This window comes from Leptosomus discolor, chromosome 13 (genome assembly GCF_034619465.1).
Source record: "Leptosomus discolor isolate bLepDis1 chromosome 13, bLepDis1.hap2, whole genome shotgun sequence".
NCBI classification, from domain to species: Eukaryota; Metazoa; Chordata; class Aves; order Leptosomiformes; family Leptosomidae; genus Leptosomus; species Leptosomus discolor.
In genome coordinates, this window is record NC_141403.1 from 2,691,627 (window position 1) to 2,715,639 (window position 24,013).

Consider the following 24,013-nt stretch of genomic DNA (forward strand, 5'->3'; position numbering starts at 1 on the left):
ATTTTGAATATCTTATTTTTGATGCAGTGTGTCTAGCAGAGATAAAAAAAAAATTGTGGTAAGTTTAAAGTAAGAGTTACTTACAGTCTCACCAGTCTACATTAATTTTGATAAACCTCTCCCCTCCTCAGCTCCACAATACCTAACATCACAAAAGCACGACAGCCCCTTATTTACAGGTTTTTTCAGCACTGTGAAAGGCACGTTTATCTTTTTACGCATGTTTCTGCTAATGTCCTAAACTTGGGTTCCAGCTGATCTAAGAAGTCAAGTGCCTCTTCTTCATGCTGATCACTGCAGCAGCCTACAGAGCCAGCCAAGGATCCTTTTCCTTCATAGTTATATGAAAGGAGATAATCTTCAGAATGCTTCTGTTCTTCATCCTGTCTGCATAGGTGCACCTTCTGCATAGGAAGAGAACACACCTTCTTATTTTCTTACATTGTTATCCTAAACGTATTGCATAAAAATAATTTCTTTTGATTTACCTTTCATTGATTAATTTTTAATCAGAGTGTGTCCTCTAATGGATTCCTACATACAAAAAACGCACATGATTGGTCTATATCATTAAGACTACAAATTATAAGTATTTAATAAAGAAATCATTTCTACTAATCATGTATGTAACAATAAAAGAGGAAGAACCTGTTTAAAGAACCTGTCAAGCAACTAAAATCCACTCGAAATTAAAAGACTGACTTACACATAACTAGTCAGGCAAGTAGTGAGAGTTTTTGATCTCCAAAGCACGGGGTAACTGCATTTCTACGGCTACACTTTCATTCCTGCACCACTGCTAAGGGAAGTGTCGGGTTTAAGTTAGTACAAAGCAAGCAGTTAGAGTAACAGCAAACAGACGGTCTCAGAAAAACTCACAAAAGCTTGAGTAAAGTAATTACTCTTAATGAGTAAATATTCTAAAAGAAAAAGTAGCATAGTGCCTACAGTTTAATCCAAGAAAAGAAAGTCATTTACACTTATGTCTAAAGTACGTAAAGGACGGCCAAAGGGGATGAAGGAGAGGAAAAACCAAACCAAACCAAACCCAGAGCGCCACCTTTCTAGCACAAGTACACGTTTTCCTTGAAAAGTCTGTACAGATTGACCTACACTCCAAAAAAAAACCAAACCAAACGAACCCAGCTGCAGAATACTTACTTCCCCTAAACGAGGATGGGTGAAATTATGCCATTCCGAGTAGGAGTATCTACATGTATCCACCACAGGCTGTCCTCCTCCTTCTTTAACTGATCCCAGAGTCTGATGCCCGCCTCCCTTGACCGATTCCAAGGTATGCCCTCTTCCTTTTACCATTTCAAATGTTTGTTGTTCTCCTGTTTTTATTCCATATCCTCCTTGATCACTTGTGTTTTGGAAAGGAATTATATTGTGATCCTGAAAAGAGATGCAGCAGTGGAGATACCTTTACTTTTTTCCCTCCCCACACTCTTTTTTTTTTTATTTAATTCAAAAGATGACACAGCAATCAGGAAGTGTCAACACTGAAAACTGGAAAGTCACCAGCTTTGCACTGTGGTATTTTGAACAAAAAGCTGTACTTTGTGTATAAAGAGCAGTAAGTGGCCTTGGGAAAGGATACCGTGACAAGGTGTGTGTGTGTGGGAATAATCTGCCTTTAAATATGATATGAGATCCAAAAACTGAATCTTTTTCCCAGTGAAAGCTGTACTATAATCCATATGCAAGCTTCTGAAATCATCATGTAAAAATAATGTTTGGTTTTCAAAATCAACAACCTGTAACCCATTAAACCAGACACACCGTCATATGCAGAAGTTTCATTCTGTTTCTTCACACAACAAGTCTGTGTACCGAGTGAAATGTGGAAAAAACAGTATGGGATCACAAATTAGAAACTATATTATCAGTTTGTAACGGCACTACGTTATGCTTCATAAGCAATGAGAAATGTCACACTTGGCACCGTTAGGATTTCCTGGTTTTCAAGGTGAAGTAAACTCAACGGGTTTTAAACTAATCTCCTTTTCTTGGGGAGGGTGGGGGGCAAAATAAGCAGGAGGGGGGGGGGACAGAGGAGAAGGGGAAGAGTCTGAAGAGCTAAGTCCTTGTGCATGAATGCAGTCCTGGCTGGATTATGTTCACGGTACACTCAATCTTAAAAAAGTTTAGACGCCAAAAGCAAGAACATATTCCATGAACATGGACTGTTCAACTGTTTATTTCCCATTGGCTCAAAAATCAACTGTACTTGGGGTCATTTTTCAGTGAAAGGGCAGAAATTGCACCTGTAATTCACAATGACTATCTGCTAAATGTAAAAATCCTTCCCCAAGGAAAAGCGATAATGTTGTGCCATAAACACACATTCAACATAAGCAAAATAGTAAATTTCCTTCTAATCTTGTTGTTGAAAGTGACTGAAGTGATTAAAATGTTCACCTGAAGGTTCCAACCAAACAGCTGAAGTTTGGAAGAACTGTAAGCAGCCACGCTAACAACTACAGGATATGTTTGAATACATATAGAACTACCAACTCTGCCTAAAGTAAGAATTTTCAAATTCTTAGGCAATAGCAAAGCACATCTGATGATCCCTGCGTTTACCGCTTATTTCCTTTACTAAACCACTTAGTCACAGATGGCCCTGAATGAAAGGCTATGGATACCTTAATTACATGTTTCCACGTTGAAGTGAACGGACAACTTACCATCACTTCTTCTCCTGGAGCTTCTGTATTTGAAATTATTAGATTGTGATTGGCACAATCATCAGTCACATGCCTCTGCATTACCCCAGAGCCGCAGCAGCCACAAATTGTGATCAGGATTACTACAGAAAGGAAGTAAGTGAGGAAGAGACTATGAACTTTACCTTATAATGGTATCCACTTCTGGCTGATAATGAATTTTGTTGTATTAACCTTTTTAAAGGCCTAAGCATCAAGCTTAAAAAAAATAACTTATTTCCAAAAACGCCCATACTCAAAATGGTACAAATATACATTTTTTTTCAAACAGTATATGGAGTTTTCACTACACTGTTGAACTATTTCATTCTTCTAAAATGCATCTTGGTTTCCCCGAAATAAATGCAAGCATCCTTTATGAAAACACTGAGACTATACAATTTAAGAGTAATAAAAGAATTTGGACCAAATCCAGGTGAAAAATCCTGTCTTATGCCTATAACAAGGTTGTACATAAGACATTTTTCACATATGAATATGCAGATGTCAAATTACATCGTAAGGAACTAACATGCAGGTCCCAATACCAGAAACTTCTGCTTCACAGAAAAGGTCAAGAGAACCCTGGAGGACTTCAAGCATGATGTTACAGAAGAATCTTATTTAATTCCTCGTATTCAGCTTATCCCTCCCATAATATTACTTTGTGTAGCCAGGGGAGACTCGGCCAGAACCGATTTTGTGTAAAAGAATCACCAGCAACTACCTCTCCTAAACAAAGGATGAAACATCTCATTCAGATGAAATAAACTTTCCTTCTCTTTTCAAGTTAATAGCTTAAAAATAAAGAAGCCCGTGAGGAACAGAACAGTTCTGCCTAACTGAGCAACAAAAACTCGTGTGGAAACTGGCCAAAAGCCACTTTCAAGCTCATTTAGCTTCTGCAGCTACCAGCTGTCAGCGAGACCTGCACCAGCGGCGCCGGCGGGTCACCTCCTGACGCTGACAGACCCACGGCAGCACTGAGAGGGGGGATGCGCAGGGCAAAACCGAGCCACAATGAAACAAGGGGTCTGTGTGGGAGGGATGCAGTCACAGGCTAGCTGGTGTTTCACACAGTTGCCCTCCTGAGCGTGCCCGCATCTCAAAGTTCCACCTCCACGCTCTAGCACCAGTTTGGGTACCTGCCCTGATTAGATAGAACATGGATCTACCCAGCCACTGAAATCGGTGCAGGTCCCAATGTTCTATCCCCCTGAGTAAGAACAGCGAGCTGAGAGTGAACAGGGGCAGACAGGTTCATCATTACCAGAAAAAACAGAAAAGAAAGATGAAAAAAAAGTTCAAACACTGAAATATTGGTTACTGTAGCATGTCCTCTGGTGATTTATAAAGACGTTATTAGCCAGAATATGTCTGATTCTGGTAAAAAAAAATTACCTCTCTTTGCTGTTACGTATCCCTGTCACTGCCTCAGTGGTTAACAGCAATATTAACCTGTTAAGAATCTGTTTGTCTTTGGGCAACTCCAGTTAACATAAGGTGTACCGAAGGGTTCGTTCTGCTGTCAAGTATCCAACCTGTCCTTCAACATCACATCGGCTCTTGCAAAATGCCTTGTGAAATCCAACGTCTCAGACACCCCATGTTTTAATCCATGGCACAAGGAAGGTCACAAAAAGCTCTAGGAAATTGATTTCAGCATTCCTACACCAGAAGTGTGCCTCCTAAAGCAGCAGTAAACTCGCACACAGACTTCACCATACTCGCTTCAAGACAAGATCTGATAAGCACTGCAAATCCCATCCTCTCTCAAGCACTGATGGCAGGTTTTTCAGCCTTGCTAACAGGAACACGCAGAACATCTTACAGAAAATGTATTTAAAAGAATAAACAAAAATCCACACGCAGTAACTACGGGACAAGGAGAGCAAGCAGCCTGTGATACCAATACAACAGAGCCGGTACGTTAAGTCAGCGGTGAGGGCTACACAACTCCTTAAATAAAAAAAGAAACGTTTGAATCAAGTTTGAATGGGGTTTTCCCAGCTAATTTTAAAACGAAGTGCTTTGCACTCCGTGTTAAAAACACCCAAGGGTACTTACGCAGCAGCAAGAGGGACCCCAAGATCATGGCCAGGATGGCCCACACGCCCAGGGTCACGTTCCCACCAGCGAGCGCACGGGTATCCTCATTGCATTCGGTTGGAGTGACGCAGTCGCAGACGTTAACTGTCACGTAGTTCTCTCCTACCTTCCCTCCGTTATCAATCACACTTACGGGAATAGTGTAGGTTCCAAATGGAATAACACCCTTTGGTGAAAGATACACAGAATTATCTGTAAAAAGAGACAAAACCAGATCTAGTGTTAATAATACCCGAAACTGTAATGACAAGTGTGACCACCATCACCATCCTCCCTTCTGTTACAGCTATACTGCTACCAGATCTGCACTTGCTAGTTCAAAGCCAGCTTAAATATGTCGCCACAAAACCACATCTGAGAAGGATTTATACTTCGAGCACCTTTTAAAGGTTAGAATTGAAAAAGCAAGCCTTATACAGCCTTCTGACATCGTATGATTTGAAACTCGGAAGCTGATTCAGTTCATTACAGTAAGTGACACTATCTGGGCTTACTAGTAAAGACTATCAGCTGAACTGACACTTATTAAAAGGGCTCCTTGTAGCATGATTGGAATAATTAACCGTGAATGTAATTTATACCTCTTCCAGTCTTTAGCTCTATTGCCATATTCAGTGGGAACAGCTACATCCAGTGGGAACTAAAATCCAGTCTGCTGCCCTAATTAGTGGCAATGATTAGTGACCATGTGTTTTAAAGGGCAAAAGAAGTAATTCGTAAAAAAACACGTGCAAGGCAGACACTGATGTACGTCTCGGTTGCTTTACGGTGAGGTATACGAAACTACATGTACCATCTAAAATGTTCTTTCAATTTGCTAATGCAAACCTCGAAACTCTCAGCTGTCGTTGCTCCCAGACTTGGCCCTCCTTTGCCTTTCATTAGTGGATGTTTCACAGAACACTTCAGAACCAGACTCTTTTTGGGCTAATTCATGACAACGTAGTAGCAGATGTACGTGCTGCTCTCGTTGCCATCATCTGGCACCCACCAGGAAACTACCACTGGCTATAAACTTTTTGTATCAGTGGATTTTAGGAAAAAACAAACAGTGATTCCTTTGGCAATAAATTGTTTCCCTGCTTCTATCGAAATCCTAAAAATGAACACAAAAATATTAAGGGACATAATAATGTTTTCTTTCACCCAGCTCAGCTTTACCAAAAATGTGCTGGCTGACAGCAGTACTAAGACAAAAAACTGCCAGGAATTTTTAGTCAGCCTCTAATCAATTTTACATGAAGTTTCAGTTTTCCATTTCTCCACCATAATAGCAGCCCAAGGAAAGTTGTATTTTTTCTTTAGAGTATTAGCTATTTCATTCTTAAATTCCGTATGAATTATGAATGTACGCTTTTCCAGAGCTCTTGATGCACGGCATTACATCCATTTTTGTTCTCTCACCATTGCTCTACTGTTTTTACATCATTTCAGACAGCAGCTGACCGCTGACCCAAAGATGCGGGGGACACATTCTTATTTATTCTTTAAGGGGCAGAACATAATATCCTTCTCCTTGCCTGTGTGATGCCAACAGAGCCACCTTCGTAACTTCTGCAGACTGATCAAGAATACTTTAGCTGTTCCCCTTCATTTCTGGCGTACTCTTGACGCAGCAAACGAAACCGAGGAGTCACTAGAGATCACCAGGGCTACCCTGTCAGCCCCACTGACCATCCATCCACCCACCCATTCATCCAACCTGTTCTTACAGTCCAGTTCCCCCAAGGCGGGGAGCAGCCGACAGCTCAGCGAGGAGGAGGAAGCCTCAACATACCGTTGTGCCGCGTTATCTTCCACGTGGAAGCCAAGCTACGGTCAGTTATGCGGTACACGAAGGGTGTGCTGTAGGGAGACTCGTCACCGTCCTGGGCAGTCAGGCAGATGGGTTTCCTGTCTCTGCACATTATATAGTCGGTTTTAGTGATTCGAGGGTAATTCTTGTTCCCAGGCTGGATGAAAACCTGAATTGTTCCCGTGCCTGTTTTGCCATCTATGAGACAAAAACATCTACTTTCAGCACTTACTTCTAACATTCAGCGTATTTATTTCTAGTCTAAACTTTCACAATGAAACACCGTCAACTGTAAGATCCAAGCTTAGAAGTAAGGTAGAAAGCAGCGGCTGATTTGGCCAAAACAGAGAGGGGGACTTCCCACAGCTCTCTCTTGGCTGCTTCTCTTTGCCTGGCTGGCTGTAGAAGGGATTAGCAGCTCCCAAAGCTCCGTCTTCTGCATGTGCAGACAATTATTTCGTTGAGCGTGTGTGTCTGCGTGGGGACAGGTACTGTTCTAACAGGAGGATGAGAGGAGAAAGAGCCCATAAACCAGGGGTGAAGGACGCTCAGCCAAACTGGGAGTCGAAAGCAGAAAGTGAAGGTCTCCAGGCTTTCTACTTACGGAAGAAGAAAATAAACTACACTTCTCCTGCCCTCACTTCCCCTGGGAACACAAACACTTTCCTGTCCTCTTCCCTTCGAGTCACCACACAGCGGCAGGATTCAGCAGTGACACATACCAGGTCACCAGAGTTTTCATGCAAGAGGTGAGTGAGCTCTCCCTCCTAATCGCAGTTTTTTCCAACGCAGGAACGGTAAATGCTTGTATATGCATTCCAGTGAAACTACATCACGTCTACTTTACAACGTTCTCTAGAGATACCCGACTGCAGATGCACACACCATGTTTACCTTATATGCAACACAAGTTCTAAACAATTTAAATTCATATTAGTTACATTCAATTTCAATACACGAGCTTTGGACAGCTAGGATTTTTAGCTGTAAAGCAACTTCCAAAGGGCTGCTCTTTACTCCCACTGATGTTTAAGCACATGAGGGCTCAAACTAAATCCTGCCATCGGATTTATAAAGGCAGTCCATTTTTCCTTTTTTAATGTAAGATACATATTTCAGACTTAAAAGCATGACCTATAAGCCTAACCTTTTTCTTTGATAAACAATTTGCTACATTTGGCATTTGGGAAGTGAAAGGTGTATTTAACCTTCTCAGCTAGAGGACGTTGAAGCAAAACTATGTCTTTTCCTACAATAAACGCATACACCCAAATTAATCAGAAAGAACAGACGATCACTCACATTAAATCAGTACCAAAACCTGTTTTAGAACGAGAATTTGAGCGTACAACCCTTCCTTTGCAATCAGAGCAATTTGTAAGAGCTCCCCACCTGGGCAAGAGATAGTGTGAGCAGCTACAGAACCTGGATGACTGAGAATAAGAGTGCAATAACATACAGCAATGAATACAGCTATCCTGAGAGGTCCTTTTAAATTAAAGGTTTCCAAAGGCAAGACACCAAGAAGTTAAACAGAGGAGAAAACAGTAAGAGTTGTGAGGTCAACAAGTTTTTTTTCAAAAAGTTTTTACAGAAAGTTCTCTGCCTCTCTGTCTTGGTTGTCAACTTCACAGCTGACAGGTGCTATCACTTAAAAAAATAAAAATAAAAACCTCAGGAAATAAAAGGAATACAATCACAGGAAAATCTCTCTATTTAAACCTAACAAAGGGTTTTAAATGGCAGCAGCTAACTTTTGAAAACATTGAGAGTTTGCCCTGATTTCTAAATGCTTTCCCTGCTGTATGATATTCCCTAAGCATTGGATAGAGCGACCCCAAAGACAAGACCATGGACTAGGTGGGCCTCTGGTCTGAGCCCGTGCTGAATTTGCACACAAACACCTGTTAGACCCCAACAAATACCAACAACATTTAGTACTCACTTCTGTCTACTGCAAGGACCGTGATATTGCATTGACCTCGCCTCATTTCTCCTACATCTCGGTCCAACACTTTAATGGTCCTGACTTCACCCGATTTTTCATCTATGCTGATCCAATTGCACTGGCCAGGTGGAATCCGGTAGCTATTGGGAATAATTTGTTTAGTTAAAAATCTCAAATACACACACACGTAGGTACATACATACATAAACATACACACATAGAGACGTGCATTCACATACACTCAGGTGTACGCATGCACCACACACATACACAGCCTCAACAACTATTTCCCCCTTCCCATATCCGACCCATCTCCAAATAAACCAGTCGCTAACAAACCTTATGCCTTCGCTATTCCCAGTTTCTGGATCTTCCGCCAGGTATCTCCCAATACTCGTCCCGATCTCCTCGCACTCCTTCACGTCCATGCGGAACAGGCAGGGTTTGAACACCGGCCCCTCATCCACGTCCAGGACGTGCACCGTGACGGAGCTGGTGCTCTGGGAGAGCTGTTGTGAATGGGGTGCCAGCATGTAGGGCGCCTCGTTGTTGACTGCAATCACAAGGACCCTCTGCTTGGCGCTTTCATAGTCCAGTCCCTGTAACAAAGGTGGGGTGTTGGGGGTTTTCCTTCAAACCAGTATGAAACTTGGTACTGTTTTCCCTGCCCTATTATTAATGGGATAAAACTGTACCATGTTTATTTACAACAGAAGTCGGCTATCCTTCTGGAGCATCCAGCTTGAGACACAGCAGAGGGACATGATTTATTAAAAAAAAAAAAAAAGTTAATTTTTTAAGTTAGCCAAAGAAAAGGACCTGAGGAACCACCCACAAGAAGATAAGCAGCATCACTGTAAAATTTTAGATGAATACTCCGATAGTCAATTACTAATAGAACTAAACAGAACTAAATGCAATGGGGGATTTTCTCCCCCCCTATCTAGTTGGCCATTATTTTAGGTTACATATACTTCCTTTCCAGCACAAGTCAATCATGCTTCTTGCTAGCACCTGCATTTATTTCCAAGTAAGGCTTCACCCATTGCAAATACATCTCAACTTGTGGGGTTGATCAGTGTTTCTGGATAGAGCGACCCCAAAGACAAGACCATGGACTAGGTGGGCCTCTGGTCTGAGCTTTCTACCGTTTATGCTTCAGACAACTTCTCCAATGCCTTTAATACAGCTATTTATATCCTAAAGTCACAATACTCTCTAGTCTCTACACCATTACACTGAATGTAAGAAATTTCAGGTGAGTTAGTATACCAGGGACACAGCTTTACAAAAAGCTCTAACGATTACCAGCAACAAAAAACATAATTCATAAAAAAAAAAAACAAATTTAACTGGCATCTCTACCTTACAATTTACATCTTCAAATTTTAATATTAACCTTCTCTGCTCCTTAGAATTTACCTGTTATTGCAGTTTTAACAGATAAAGAAGCATGAAGAGGCAAAGGGACATGCTGGAGTACAGGAACAGTGGTCCTTTTATCTCCTACCTGTAAAGTACTGGATATAACAAGTCACTAAACTAACACACATGTATGCAGACTCCCTCACACCCCAGAAAAGCAAACCCAAAGTCCCTACCCTGCAAAATAAAACCTGGAGAGTTTTATACTGAGTCAGTAAGTTTAATCAATTCCCAGAGAGAACAAGACTGAGGGAGGTTCTCATCCCGCTCCTCTTTTGCCACACTCCCATTTCTGTTAAAAACCCAGCCATGAAGCACTCCTCAGTCACATCCCTAAGTCCAAACAACTCCAACTGTGGAACCAGGCAAAAGCACCAAGCTCTTCTGGAATGACAAACCCAAGGGAATTCCTTGAATTCTGTGCAGACAAAACTGAGAAGCAGCCTGAAAGATGAGTTGTGCGGGTTAGGTACCCCACACGAGCCTCATTTGCACTGCATTGCGCAATCTGCTCGAGAAGGGAGTTCAGAGCGGGAAGAAAGCATGATCTCCCTGACCGTTGCAGATGTTGCTGAATAAAAAAAAAAAAAAAGAGTTCTAGATTATTTGTTTTAAAAGCAACACCTGAAGACGCATTCATTTTCCTCTAGAAGTTCCATTTTACTTACCTTAACAACACACAGTATTCCTTCATTTGTGCTCTTGTCTGTTGTAATTTCAAAGGACCCATCATCATTTCCTCTGATAATTTCATACACTGCTCCTGAGCCAGGAGAACCAAGTTCATCCAGATCAACAACAGAGACTCTCAGTATTTCTACATTCACTCTGTTTTCCTCCACTCGTGTTTCATACTTGAAGCATTAAAAAAAAAAAAAATCAATTTAAATCAGAGAATACTGTTCCATGATGCAGGATGGAAGAACACTGTATTGAAATAACACTGCTTAAACCCAAGGGGTCAATTTACCAAGCTGCTGTACGATTTATGTTGTTTTCATGCATTAGAATATTTCCCCCACTCCTCCCTTACACCCTAAGTGAAACAGTGAACCTTTCCTCCCAGCACAGTTGAAATCTCAGCTCCTTCATACGCTCAAACTATCACCGACATAATTTAAGTCTGGAATTCTCCTTCCAGGAAAGGTAAATTATCACAGTTCCCCTCACTTACACCAGCTATAGATGCTAACTTGAGTATAACATGATCAAGCTGAGCATTAAAAAAGGCATTGGGGTAAATTAAAAAAAAAAATGAATACATAAACAAGCCACAAGAACTCGAAGAAAAGCCAAGAAAGGTGAAATACATCTGTACTTGGATGGCAAACAATGAAAGGATTTTTCTTGGTTTTTTTTTTAAATCTTTTTAAAGAGCTGTGTTATTTTGTACAAGCTCAAGAAGCACAGAGAAGGGTGATTCTGAATTAATACTACTGATGATATTCTACAGGAGTGAGTGGAAAGGATAAGGTACACGTATTCCTCATGGATAACGAAATATTTTTCATAAATTTTGTATTACAAAATCTCCTGACTGTGGTAGTCGAGCCGTATACATCATTACTGAGATGTACTCATGTCCTGAGTAATACAAGTGGCTGCAACAAGCAAGGACTTAAGGCTGTTACAGCTATTGGTGAACAAGGGGTTTAAATAATACTTCTGGAAAAGAAAAAAAACGTTGGAAAAGCATTGGAAATCCCAGTGAAAATCCTCACAGCTACTTCACTAACACATTTTCCTTCGCAACACAGAAGCAGCCAAAAGCTGGTCAAATGGTAACGAGGTCATGACAATGCTTAGGAGTGAATCTGTCCCCTCCCTGAAAATGGTTCAATTATGGGATTTCTAAGACTGTGCATTGCAGCAGAAGTGAATGAACGAGTCGTGTCAGCTTTCTCCCAAGGGACATAAGGCAAATGACTCAAAACGACGAATACACCAACAGGTCTAATTACCAAGCAGCACAACCACCCACAGGGCATTCCCAAACGTCTGTATTGGCATTAACTGTCTCAGGGCATTAGGCTCCATATTCGAGGAACTGCTGCTCATCAGGAAATTAGAAAGGGAACAAAAATAGGTGGGTTTTTTTTACCTTTTAACAGACATTTCATTGATGAAGACTTACTTGCATCTGTCTAAAGGACGGTGCGTTGTCATTTGTATCTTCAATTTTAACGACAACTGTTCCTGTAGTGCACAAACCAAAAGGCTGACCTGCCATATCTCTCACTTCAACTAACAAAGTGTAACTGGGCACCAACTGAAAAGATGAAGAAAAGCATACAGGAGTTTGACATACTTGTGTTTTTAATCACATAGTTACAACACAAGAGTATAACTAAATATTTCCCTTCCCAACTCTGCTCTAAATACACTGCTCCCCTACAAAATGAGGCAATTAGCCTTGGGGCTTTTTCCCTGTAGTTCCAAAAGGAAAACAAGTGAAATACTTTTCAGTGGCTAAGCAGCACTGAGTTCAGCATCTGTTTGTACAGTGTATGCTATAACCTGTCCCAAGCAAAACTTCTCACAGCATCAGCGTTATTTTCCAATCCCTGAAGTTTTGGAAGATAAAAATGATGTATTTCCATCTGCTAGCTACGTCTCCCCTTTGGCCAGGCAGAGTATTCCCTTGGGTTTCCAGCTGGTAAAGTATTTCAGTGAGGATGACCAGAAATGGTGCCACAATCAGCCTTTGTTTGGGCAATACATGACAGAACAATGCCTGCCATTTGGCACCATCTGCCCTTACCAGCACCAAGTGGATCACTGATAAGCAGCCCACTTAAATCCCTGCCTTGAGCCACAACAGCAAAAGGCTTTTTTTTAGCCTTATAAATACCTGAACAACCCAGGGAAGTGGGACTGGGGGCGGGACTGGGCACAAAACAAGGGATTTTTGTAAACCAAGACAGTTCCAAACGCCTGGAAGTAGCATGAGGTTTCTCAGGTGGAGGAAAGAAATCTCCTGTTCCACTTCATAGATTTATCTTTAAAAGACAGGCAGTGGACTCGTTTTTCAAGCTTTCCTTCCCCTCAGTAGTCCCTGTGATTGTTCCCTTCATGCCATGGCGATGCTCACAGTCGCTGCATTCTTCTCTCACTAAGGAAGGTTGTGCACTTGCAGGTACGCTGCTTAACTTTGCAACACACTGCCAGTGTGCATTTTCAGCCATGAGGCAACGTAACTATGCCGGAATATGACTCTCTTTATCCTCAAAAAAGATGTGTCCGTAGTAGTATTTTTTTCTAGAATGACTGTCTTATGCTAGAAATAGTAGTTTGAATTACACAGGCCTGGAGGTTTTTCTAGCATAAACAATCTCTCACATGACATTTTAGCAAAAAACAAACAATCCACCCCAAAATAAAATAAAAATTAAAACATCCTGTATCTTATTTACTTGAAAGCTAGCTGATAAGAATAAATGGTTTGCACTTTAATTTTAGAAATGTTATTATTACTGTTTACTGTCAGATATTGGAGGTATTTCTATTGAGTATAGGACGACTGACTACTTCCAGAAAAGTTGGTTCATCTTCCCTGTAAAGAAGCAAGAAGCACCTCAAATGGAGCTGGATTAGGAGGAAACAGTATCTCCTGAATCTCCAGGGATTCATGAACAGAGAAAGAATAAAAATCCATAGGATTAGGTGGAACAGAAGAGTGGCGGGAGGTCCCCTGCCAGATCAGACAGAATACAGTAGATCTATGCAGAAACTCTTTGGACCCATTACAGGTCTCTGGAAAGCTTCAGAAGCTCCTTAGAGAGGGAAAGAAAAAAAAAAAGTAACAGAAATTATGTATCTGTGATCCCTGTGCCAGCAATTCAGCGTTAAGCAGCTATCTGTGTGCACTAGGTGACAGCTAAAGATGCTTCAGGAAAAGATCACCTCTCTGTCCAGCTGCGGTAGTAATACAGAAAGGACACCTGTGTCACCATGTAAAGAAAACGCTGGGGTTACTGGTGGAGTTTGTGACACAATGCGGTATTTCAAGGTAGTGTGCAGAGTATAAGGCTCATCTCTGTCCTCTGCAGTCACTTTTCCAACAAACACACCTGTGAAAATAATACAGCGATTTTGAGCTCCAGAAAAATCTGTAAATAATCAAAAATTATTTGAACAGGTATTCTTGTTTTAGATACATGAAAATAGCTATTTGGTCATTTAGCTCTAAATGAAAATAATACTAAAACCACAATAAATAATAGTAAAAATACAGTAATAGCGTAAAATTGTCTAATTTAATCCTCCGGCTATTTTTGTTTTCCTTCGTAGATGAAGCTGTAATTATTGCAGGTGTCAGAAAAAATAATCCAAAGAAATATTAAAAGTTTAGCTCTTCATTAGTGTTTTTGACAGTGGCTTCCAACTGAGCATCCCAAACACAGCCGGGGGGGTGGAGGGGGAGCTTCGGTGCTTCCTGCTGTGGTTCCAGCTGCAGTACTGCCTGGCGGGGGGTGCTGCTGTACTTCATCCCTACGGCCCGAGTGCTTTCGGGTTTACTTTAAATCAGTCACTCACCCAGAAAGAAGAGCAGCAGCTCCGAGAACGAAATGCAGCTGGTGTTTTGGGGTGAAGGGGAAGGCACCTTCCTTCCTTTTTTGGGAAGCAAGGCAGACTTTCCCTACGCCATACCTCTAGCCTAGGAGATGAGCGAGGAACAGCAAACCGCAGCTTGTGCATTCCTTATTCTCCGGGGTCCCCCTTTCCCCCCGCTTTTGCTCTCTGTTGCACAGGCACGTGAAGTCAGTAAGGGGCAAATCCCTGCCTTCTACAGGTACCGGCAGAGGCAAGACTTCTGCCCCCTGCCTTCTCCCAGGAAAAGTCCTACCTCAGTTCATCAGCTCGGACAAACACTGTAAGATTAACCAAAGGCATTTTACACCTTCAAACACCACCAGTGTAGCTGTTTAGGAAATTAATTTGTCAAAAACTGCTGTTCTGTCAATCTAAACATTTTATGGAAAGAGGTGATTTTGGATCAAATGAAAAGAATAATGTTCTGAAGTTCTGACGCTGCTTTAGGAACAGCGTAAACTGAATCACCTGTTCTTAAAAACTTCTTTTTCAACAATACTTTTCACTACGATTGAGGTGGCATTTTGGGAAGTTCTAATCATTAAGAAATCTTGAGCTGCCCTTTAAAATTCAGCCTTTGCTGTAAAGAAATACTCCTTAGGAAATCCACTGAAATGGATTAAAAGGCAGGCTTACACCTCGTCATACTGGCACTTAACCGAGCTGAGCAGCAGCAACCGCGTTCACTGATTTAAAACAATTCTTACCAGGTTTGGAATTTTCAGGGACACAAAACTCAAAAAGGTCCTGGGTAAAATACGGAGCATTATCATTATCATCCTCTATCCTGATAGTATGCACAAGTGGTACCTCTGGTGAGTAACCGTCCGGAGTGGTTGCAAAGCAAATGATCTGCAAGACACAAATTCAGTAATTTGCTTCATAAATATTGCTACAGTTCAACGGAGGAGGCCATAAAACGACCCTTCTCCAGGCCAGGCTCTTCAGCCACATGGAAGGGGAAGTGACTAATCTCTTACAATGACAGCAACACAAAACTTTTACATGCTTTCCCATCTTCCCCCTTTCCATTCCTCACACTACAAGTATTTGAATCACTTTCTTCTCCTCCCCGCCTCCAACTCTGTCAAACACTTTTTCCAAGCCTCTTGAACACATTTTTTTTTCCAGGTGTCTATGAGGCAAGCTCAGCTTTACCAAAAATTTAGACATAAATATTGCTATTTAGAACAAAATCAAGAGCAACAGCAAAACTATTTGCCCATTACAATATAATCTAACAAAATGCAGTAATAGGTACGGCAAAATACCCAAATATTTAGAAGCTGTTTCTACTAACTGCCTTCTTACACTTCTCAGCCAGCAGAGAGAGCAGTGTACCTTGTTAACAAAACACCAGAACTGAACAGCTTGAGAAAGAGAGGCTCAGAACAGCCACAGCCGTCTAGACTTCCTCACCAGTTTTGTTTTTATGCAGACCTTTTCAGCCTTCCCTGAAAAACCCTGGGATAACTTCAAACTCTTCCCAAAAGTGATGCAAAGCCAACAGCTCACTACATTTACGCTGTAATTAGTCTAAGCAGTGAAAAGCAAAATTACTCCCAAGACCTAGACGACAAGCTATTTCTTTATTTGACACTGATTTCATCTCTGCAACACCAAAGATATTACTCAGAACAGACAGCTGATTCCAGATCTTGTCTGCCCTCAGTCTCCCCTGTAACCCAGCTTTCAAATATATACATGACAGGAAAAAAAAAAAAAAAAAAAAGATTTAATTATCTTTATACAATTTAGGCCTGTACCTGAAAGCTTGGATATTGTTCACGGTCCACTGCACGAGTAGCAAAGATATTTCCAGTTTCTCTTTCTATGTAAAACAAACCCTTTGGATCTTGATCAATTCCTGGTCCACTTGCAGAATAATAAATGGTGTAGTTCTGAGCTGTGTCTGACTGGACCTATAAAGAACACATTTTTAAGCCCAAGGAAAAACAGCAGCATCATTCTACTAGATTTTCCCTCTTTTTATGACCACGTTTGGCACAAGCAGGAACTCTTCTTCGAGAAAACAAAAAACAAAACTTGATTTACTTCTACTTCTTTAGCAGCTTAATCTTCAGAGAACAGGAGAAAAGCTTGCCATGTAACTGCCTTCCTTCATAACGTGTGTAGATGAGAAAGGGTAGTTTATCCAAACTCACAAATGTTTAGGACTATCGAACAGTTAAAGAAACGACAAGTGTGCCTAAAAATAATTATTTTGAAATCTAATCTCTCTAGAACCCTGAACACACAACGCACGTTCAGATACAGATGGCTTGTTATGTCTGTCCCTGTAAAAGAGATTTGGGGTTTAGTGCACTCACTGAGAATGTGGTTTGCAACTAGAGAAGAAAAAGCAAAGCAGAGAAGGAGGGAGGGAGAGAAGAGAAAGAGAGGAAGCCGACTGCCTCGAGTATCGTCCAGAGCCAGGCCAATTCCGCCTCTTTGCATCCCATTACAAGCTCCAAGGAGGTCACACTAGCAGTTACCTACTTACAAACACTCTGCTCCCCAATACTGTCCTCACCCACTGAACAGCAGAAGTTAGGAAGGTAAGATGAGTAGAAGAATGATTGCTCTGCACAGACTCTGTTATTACACTTGTCTCTTCCCATTTGCTACCAGCCACTCTGTAATCTAGCGGAGGCCAGATGGATCTACGATAACTTTAGTTCTTGCATCTCTCTTTCACGCCTACTTGCTTTCCTACAGTAAGTACTTTTCCTAATAATACAGGCCATACTCAGCCTTCAATGCTACAGGCATACACCTCGAGCTCCAGAAAGGATGTAGACGGGCAGGTAAGATTTCCCCCGCTCTGTGTCTACAAAAGCTTCTTCTAGGTAATGTTTTGTGCGGGTTGGTTGGTTGGTTTGTTTTGTTTTTAATTACACACTTCACTGATTTTCAGGCCTCTGAAAACGCCCCTCTCCTTCTTGCAACTTTTGCACATTTCCCGTTCATCCTCACAACTCTGATCACAAGTTATTTCAGCTGCAAGATCACAAGATACACAACGAACAGGACAGAACAAGACAGAGGAATAACAGCAGGAATGGCGTCAGTAGGGAACACGAGAGCCTGCTTTTGGTCTTCTTTTACCATAAAAGGCACACACAAAACCAGCTTGTGTCATAAAATTCGGACCCGTATGAAATATACCTGCTGAATTTGTAGTGGAAAAGGTCCCAGTGAGTTCTCTATCATAACAGATGGAATAGGGCCCCACCTTCTTTTGGTTCGCTTGAGAACTGTATCTCTAGCATGCCTGGTCTTCTGTGTCTGGGTCTAAAAGATAAAAAAAACAGGTAAGAATATGTCCATATATTCTTAACCGTGTATATTTTTGTTTAACTACTGTTCTGCGTTTCCACTTTTTTCCCCTCTGTTCCAGCTTTCCCACTGACCATCTATTTTTCCAAGGTCTTAATTTCTGATTTTACCTGCGATATTCTTCCAAGAGGTTTTTCATTTATTGTCATGCTCTACACGAATAAAATTTGCTGTAATTCCTTAAATGTGGCTTTTAAGATTCCTGACATTCCTGATTAAGCTCCTTGCTAGCATCTCCCATTTTAGCAAGGCAGTCTGCTGACCTAAGCAGCAGTATTCAACAACTTCTAAATAAAAATAACACTCTACTCCAGCGTGCTCGGCCTGATTATTTGAATTCCAAAATTCAACGACAGTAACCCAGCAGGAAGCTCTACTCTGGGAAATGCTATTTCAAATAAGTAAGGTACCTTGAGACTTGAAGCTCACCTTTTTTTCTTCTTGCACCAAGCTAACGGGTATTTTCTTTTGTACTCGTTCTTGAGTGTCTTCAAGTAATATGGTAAAAGTCTTCTTCTCAGCAGACAAAGAAAGAGCTGATGTTGTGTACACAGAACCATCCTCTAGAATTTTAAAGTTCCCATCGCTGGAACTGATAAACTCTGCAGACTGAAGGCATTCTTTCAAATCAACTGTAAGAAAAAAAATATTCAGACAATAACTCAAGCAACAGAACAGTAACATCCCTCACCAAACAAACAAAAAAGTTCCCTAAGTAAAAATTCGATTTACTGACACATGGAGTCTTCAAAAATTTGGTCATTCAGTATTTAAGCACCACAAATACAGATTCTAGACCCCAGGTATGCACTCGGATTTGACCAAGCTTACTCAGTAATTTGCAATTTTAAATTTTCTTAACAAAAAAAATGTAGCAACTTCCACACTTGTGTTTGTTAAATGTTTCCCAAAGGACAAGGGTGCTTCACGAACATCTTTCAACAAGACACTATTACACTGGCAAAATGACTGAAGCATCGCAGATGAACTAATACATCTCAGTACAAAAAGCATTGTAGACACACTCGTCACTGGATCAGGAGCTACTGCCTTTGCCTCGTGCTCCATGCCCCACAAAAATCACTGCAGATGATTAATTAATGCAAATGCCCAATGGAGATACTACATCTTGGCAGTTTCGCCCTCAGGAGGAAAGCACTGACTGGTACTATGTGATTTAATAGTCTTGGGAGGACAAAGGCCTTTAAATTAAGAGGCAGACAGATGGGAGAGATAAAGACTAGAACAAACCATTGGCAATTTTTTAATATGTACATGGTAGACTCCCATGCAGTTTCTAGTAAGTACCAGGTAAGTTCAGGATATTTTTTAGTGTATTTGCTATCACTTGTGGCTAAAATAAACTTTAATGCACTTCAATGAATTCAGTTCATCTCTAAGTTAACTCAGCACCACAGCTGGAGAAAAAGCAGAATCAGGATAATCATAATGAACCGCAGCAAGACCGCAGCAGTGAGCAACAGCTATTTGGCACCCTGAAAACAAAAGATGAAGGCCAGAGACCTCAACTCAAGGCAAACGACCCTGGCAGAGTACAAGAGGTGTCAGTGTCGTGTTCTCAAAATTAAAACTTTTCAATACCCCTTTGATGATATCATAGTGGATGAGACCTTACTCTATGAAAGCTGACTGCAGAATTCCCATAGTAGAGTAGATTCAGAATTTCACCCCATGTATGTAGATTCTATCCGCAATAAATCAAATTTCATTCTCTTTAAGGAATGCAAGAACAGATGGGAAGCGTAATTTTAAATATGACGTGATTCCTCACTTTCTCTTCTTAAGTCTTTCTTTTGACTGCTCAATGAACATTTCCCAGACTTTCTGTAGTACTGCAGCGGTGACTTGTCAATCTGTACAACGACAATTTAGTACTGAAGAGAGCATCGCTGCCTCATTTAAAGGTGTCTCATACTGCTGCATACCACAGCACTGCACTTCCAAAAATACCAGACTGGAGATTTTGTTTCTGACGGTTATGTGAGTCAACGTTATGCTCAGTCAGCCACAGCTTTCTGGGATCTTTTTTCTTTACAGCCTCTCATATATGTTGCGTAAGCCAGAAATATTAAAAAACTTTACAATAACCAGGAAAAACCCAGCTCTTTTTATTGTCAAGGTATGGTCCTTGTATCAATGCAAAATAAAGTATGCGTTCTCAATAAATGTTTAAGTAATGTCATTCAAGCTATAAAGGTTTTGTTTAATGTTTGGGAAAAAAAAAGTTTATGTTATGCAATTCCTTTTATAGCACTGTAATAGCATGAAGTTTTGGTTTTATATAAATCAGGTTCATTTACACAGAGAAATGCTCAAGTCTCTGAGAACACACTAAATACTTCAACAGCTGCAGCAACCTTTTTCATTTTTAAAATTTAACAGTGAGGTCAATGAACTTCCATTTCTAAAGCTAGGTTTTCTGAGCACTTGTGTTGTGACCGACTGCCAATCCACCTCATTTGTTCCTTCTGTAGGAACGTGGATCAGGATTGCAGATTTGGAGCCTATTCCTCTGCTGCCCTAGGACTCACACAGGGCACCTCCGAATCCTCAAGCTCACTCTCAGGCAGCACAGCCCCCTGGAGCAGCTCCTACCCCACCCCTTTAAAAGCTGCCTTTCAAAGACTGGTCTGAAGGAGAAAAAAAAAAAGACGAGGGGGGTGTTTTCTGCTCTCCCCTACTCCTCTCGGTCACCTGCACGCTGCCCTGACTGAGACAGCCCACCCAGTCAGACCAGAGCACTCTCCCAACCAAATGGGCGTGCAGGGCACCTCTGTGCGGTCCTGAGCGCCCCAGCACCGCTGCGGGTCACACCCGGGCCTCACGGAGCGGCAGCTTCTGGGTGCTCGGTTGTGCAGCTTTTGTCTTCTTTCCTTTCTTTTCCATTATCCAAATGACTCACTGCCTTCTTCACACGACTCTGTGGGTTACGGGTGTGCTTTGAACATCAAGCTCCTTATTTAAACACTGAGCCCCAGACTCCAAATTCTGGAAACATTAAACTGCCATTCTCATTTTAAAATAAATACTGTAACCGGACAATAGCTGTTTACGCAGAAGTCAAATGGATGCACAGAGCCAGTGTCCAAATCCGTAACAAACACAGGGCGTATCCTTCACAAAAACGCTGATCCAGCTGTTGAACTGGCTGTCCAGTCATCCATTCATTCCATTTAAAAAAAAAAAAAAAAAAAAAAAAAAAAGTCTCCTTCCCTGTTAACAGCATCTCCAGCAAAGGTGCAATGTTAAGACAGGCATCTCGCAGTTTCTCACCTCTGCCAACTAACGTGTCAGCCTCTAGTTCGGAAGGAACATGAAAAATTACTTTCTTGCAAGCTTCACAGCACAAACTCAGTACCTAGAAAATAAAGTAAGAAATCAGGGGGAAAAAAAACAACAATTACGCGGTATTTTGAATAATAACTACCAACACTGAAGCTGCCTTTGGTGTGTTTGGTTTTTAAGACGAGCCAGTGAAAGGGCACAGAAAGCACTCTTCAGCTCAAAATTCAGGTACCACGCACAGCAAAGTTTCAAACTGGAAACAAGATCGGACTGCTGCTCCTGCCTATGTCCAGGGCTTGTGGGGTTTTTTCCTAAAATCACAGCAGCACTAACATTAACAGCAAGAGCTCTCCGAGTAGAAGATTTCACCTACACTAGTACTTTAGCAGCGGAAAGGTAACACAGAGCTCCGCTGTGCCCTCCCTCTAACAGCGTTCTCGGCCAGTTTAGATCCCAGGTCTCTGACTATTCGGGCACAACCGTGGGGATGCTGAACATTAAAGGCACCAGTGTCATTAAAACCACATGACGACGCTTGTACTTACGTATCGCTTTGCATCTTCAGAGCACCTTCTCAACAAACTCATTAAATCTAGCTTCAGCAATTAGATATGACACAAATAAAACGCCGTGTATCACAGCAGTCCACTCCCATATAACCAGTTACAAAGTGGGTCCTCCTCAAAATTCAAATAAGTAGTAGATAACCAGATCTTTTTATAAAAAGAATCATATGGAGGTACAAAGATTTTCCTCAGCACAGAGCCATTTAGTCCTGATTATATTCATGTGTGTATATATATATATATATCTTGCCTCGTTTCTATCCAGATCTTTAAAACTGTAATCCAAAAATCACACAGCCACTTTAACAAAGAAACAGAGAAATGTAAATAAATGCATTCACCCTTTTAAGTACATTTATTCTTTCAGGATGAAAGTCTAGCAAAAAGGAAAGTAGCTTTTACTTTGCACGTACCTGTAGCATTAAAGGTGTAAAGAAGTAAATAGATAATGAAAATTCTGAAAACGACTTGCAATTCTTATTAAGAAGATATTTAAATAGAAATACTTTAAAATCTTTATGACATTAGGAACCTTTAGAAAAACAGCGATCAGCTAAAAAAATGAAGTTGAAATGTGGAATTTAATCATTGCATTAAAGCAATTTAAATGCTGTGTCTGCACCACAAAAGCTCTTCATACTGTTCCTTACATATATACAGAGATATAACAATATGTATACATAAAACAATTTAAGCATCCCTTCTTATGTATTAGTAGGCACTTTCCTTAATAACAGATACGTAATAAAACATTCTCTCTTGATAGAGGTCGCATTAATTTTTAAGTTATTAAAATCACACCATCTTATTACATTGTTCTAAGATATTTTAAGATTCAATGGCATCTAATTTTGAAACAGTAATGCCAAGCTAGTCTGATGTCAGCATGAAGAACTATTGAGGTGCTCAACAAATGCAAATGGTAGTTATTTGCGGATATCACGATATAAGGAAACACCAGGTAAAAAGCTGTGATGCCCTTTCACTTTACATAAAGACAACACTTCATCAGGTTTTGTGTTTTGGGGTTTTTTTCTACTTGACAGGGGAATATCTTTTTTTTTTTTTTTTTTAACTAGACGTGCGAGTAAGCTCGCTTGGGTTTCATTATTAATATCCCAGCAAAGGCAGGCATGCAAAGCAACACTTTCATTCAAATGCACATCTATAATTAATACAAAAATAATAAATTCAGTGCTTCCACACTACTGAGTATTTTTCTTTCAGGCTCAAACGACCATCTGCCCTCTCTCTGTGAGCGCGATGACAACGGGGAAGAAAGGGGGCAAGAAACAACAGACAAATCACTTTCACTCTTCCACTCCAATAAAAACCCAAACCCAAAAGGGAGCGAGAACTGCCCGACAACGGCAGCCGGTCATCACGTACGAAAACTAAACCGAAGGCCAAGGTAACCCCTGAAGCGCTTCCCGAGGAGCTCAACCCCCCGCCCCCCGGAGCAGGGACAGCCGTCGGGGGGCCGAGGGGACACTCACAAAACCAACCGCGCGTTAGTTTGTGCCCTAGGAACTACCAGAAGCACCAGCGCTAACGACCAGACCATCTCCCCACCGCCAAAAGCCGCCCGACCCGTTCTCTCCCTTCCCCAAAGCGCCCCCCCCCCCCCCCCCAGCGCCCGGGCACCCCGAGGTGCGCCCCGAGGTGCGCCCCGAGGCCGCGCAACCCCCGCGCTCCCCTTCCCGCCGCTCCTGCGCCCGCACCCGGGGCGCGCCCCTCGCACGGCCCCCGAGAGCCTTTTTTTGGGGAATAAAGACCCGCGGGATCAACGCCCCCTCCAAAGTTTGGCGGCGAAGCAAGGAACAGCGCGGAGGAGAAGCGCCGCCGCCGCCGCTCCGCTGCCCCCCGGCGCCCTCCCTCCTTCCCTCCCTCCTTCCCTCACTCACCAGGAGGCCGAGGACGAGGCGGGGGGCTGCGGGGGCCATGGTGCGCGGGGGACGGGGGGGGGGGGGGGGGGGGAAAGAAGCGGCCGCCGTCGGTGGTGCTGCTGCCGCGGCGAGCGAGGAGCGCGGGGTGGCGGAGGCGGCCTGTCTGGGCGGGAGCCCGTCTACCCTCTGTCCCCTCCCGTCTGCCAGAGGAGCCGGCCGGTGGGGAGGGTGGGACCGCGCTCAGCAGCGGCGACTTTAATTACTTTTTTTTTTTTTTCCCCCCCCCCCTCCCTTCTTCCCCCACCCCGCTCCTTTTGGGTAGTGCCTGGCCCGGG

The 24,013-nt window shown here is 42.0% G+C and overlaps 1 protein-coding gene across 2 annotated transcripts; it reads right to left on the reverse strand.

Annotated features, from left to right (window-relative positions):
* Positions 1–206: 206 nt before the first annotated feature.
* DSC1 (desmocollin 1) lies at positions 207–23,735 on the reverse strand. Of its 2 annotated transcripts, none has more exons than XM_086472605.1 (16): positions 23,697–23,735; positions 21,215–21,299; positions 18,350–18,552; positions 17,750–17,869; positions 16,348–16,503; positions 15,289–15,433; positions 13,892–14,058; positions 12,123–12,257; positions 10,657–10,842; positions 8,903–9,162; positions 8,561–8,703; positions 6,598–6,813; positions 4,779–5,012; positions 2,694–2,815; positions 1,162–1,398; positions 207–404 (listed from the first exon to the last, which is right to left on the reverse strand). In XM_086472605.1, exons 1-16 carry the CDS (start codon positions 23,733–23,735, stop codon positions 207–209), a joined length of 2,646 nt encoding a protein of 881 aa, XP_086328731.1. The 2 variants fall into 2 exon arrangements, with proteins under 2 accessions (XP_086328731.1, XP_086328730.1); XM_086472604.1 differs by having other exon boundaries at positions 17,750–17,875.
* Positions 23,736–24,013: the final 278 nt, after the last annotated feature.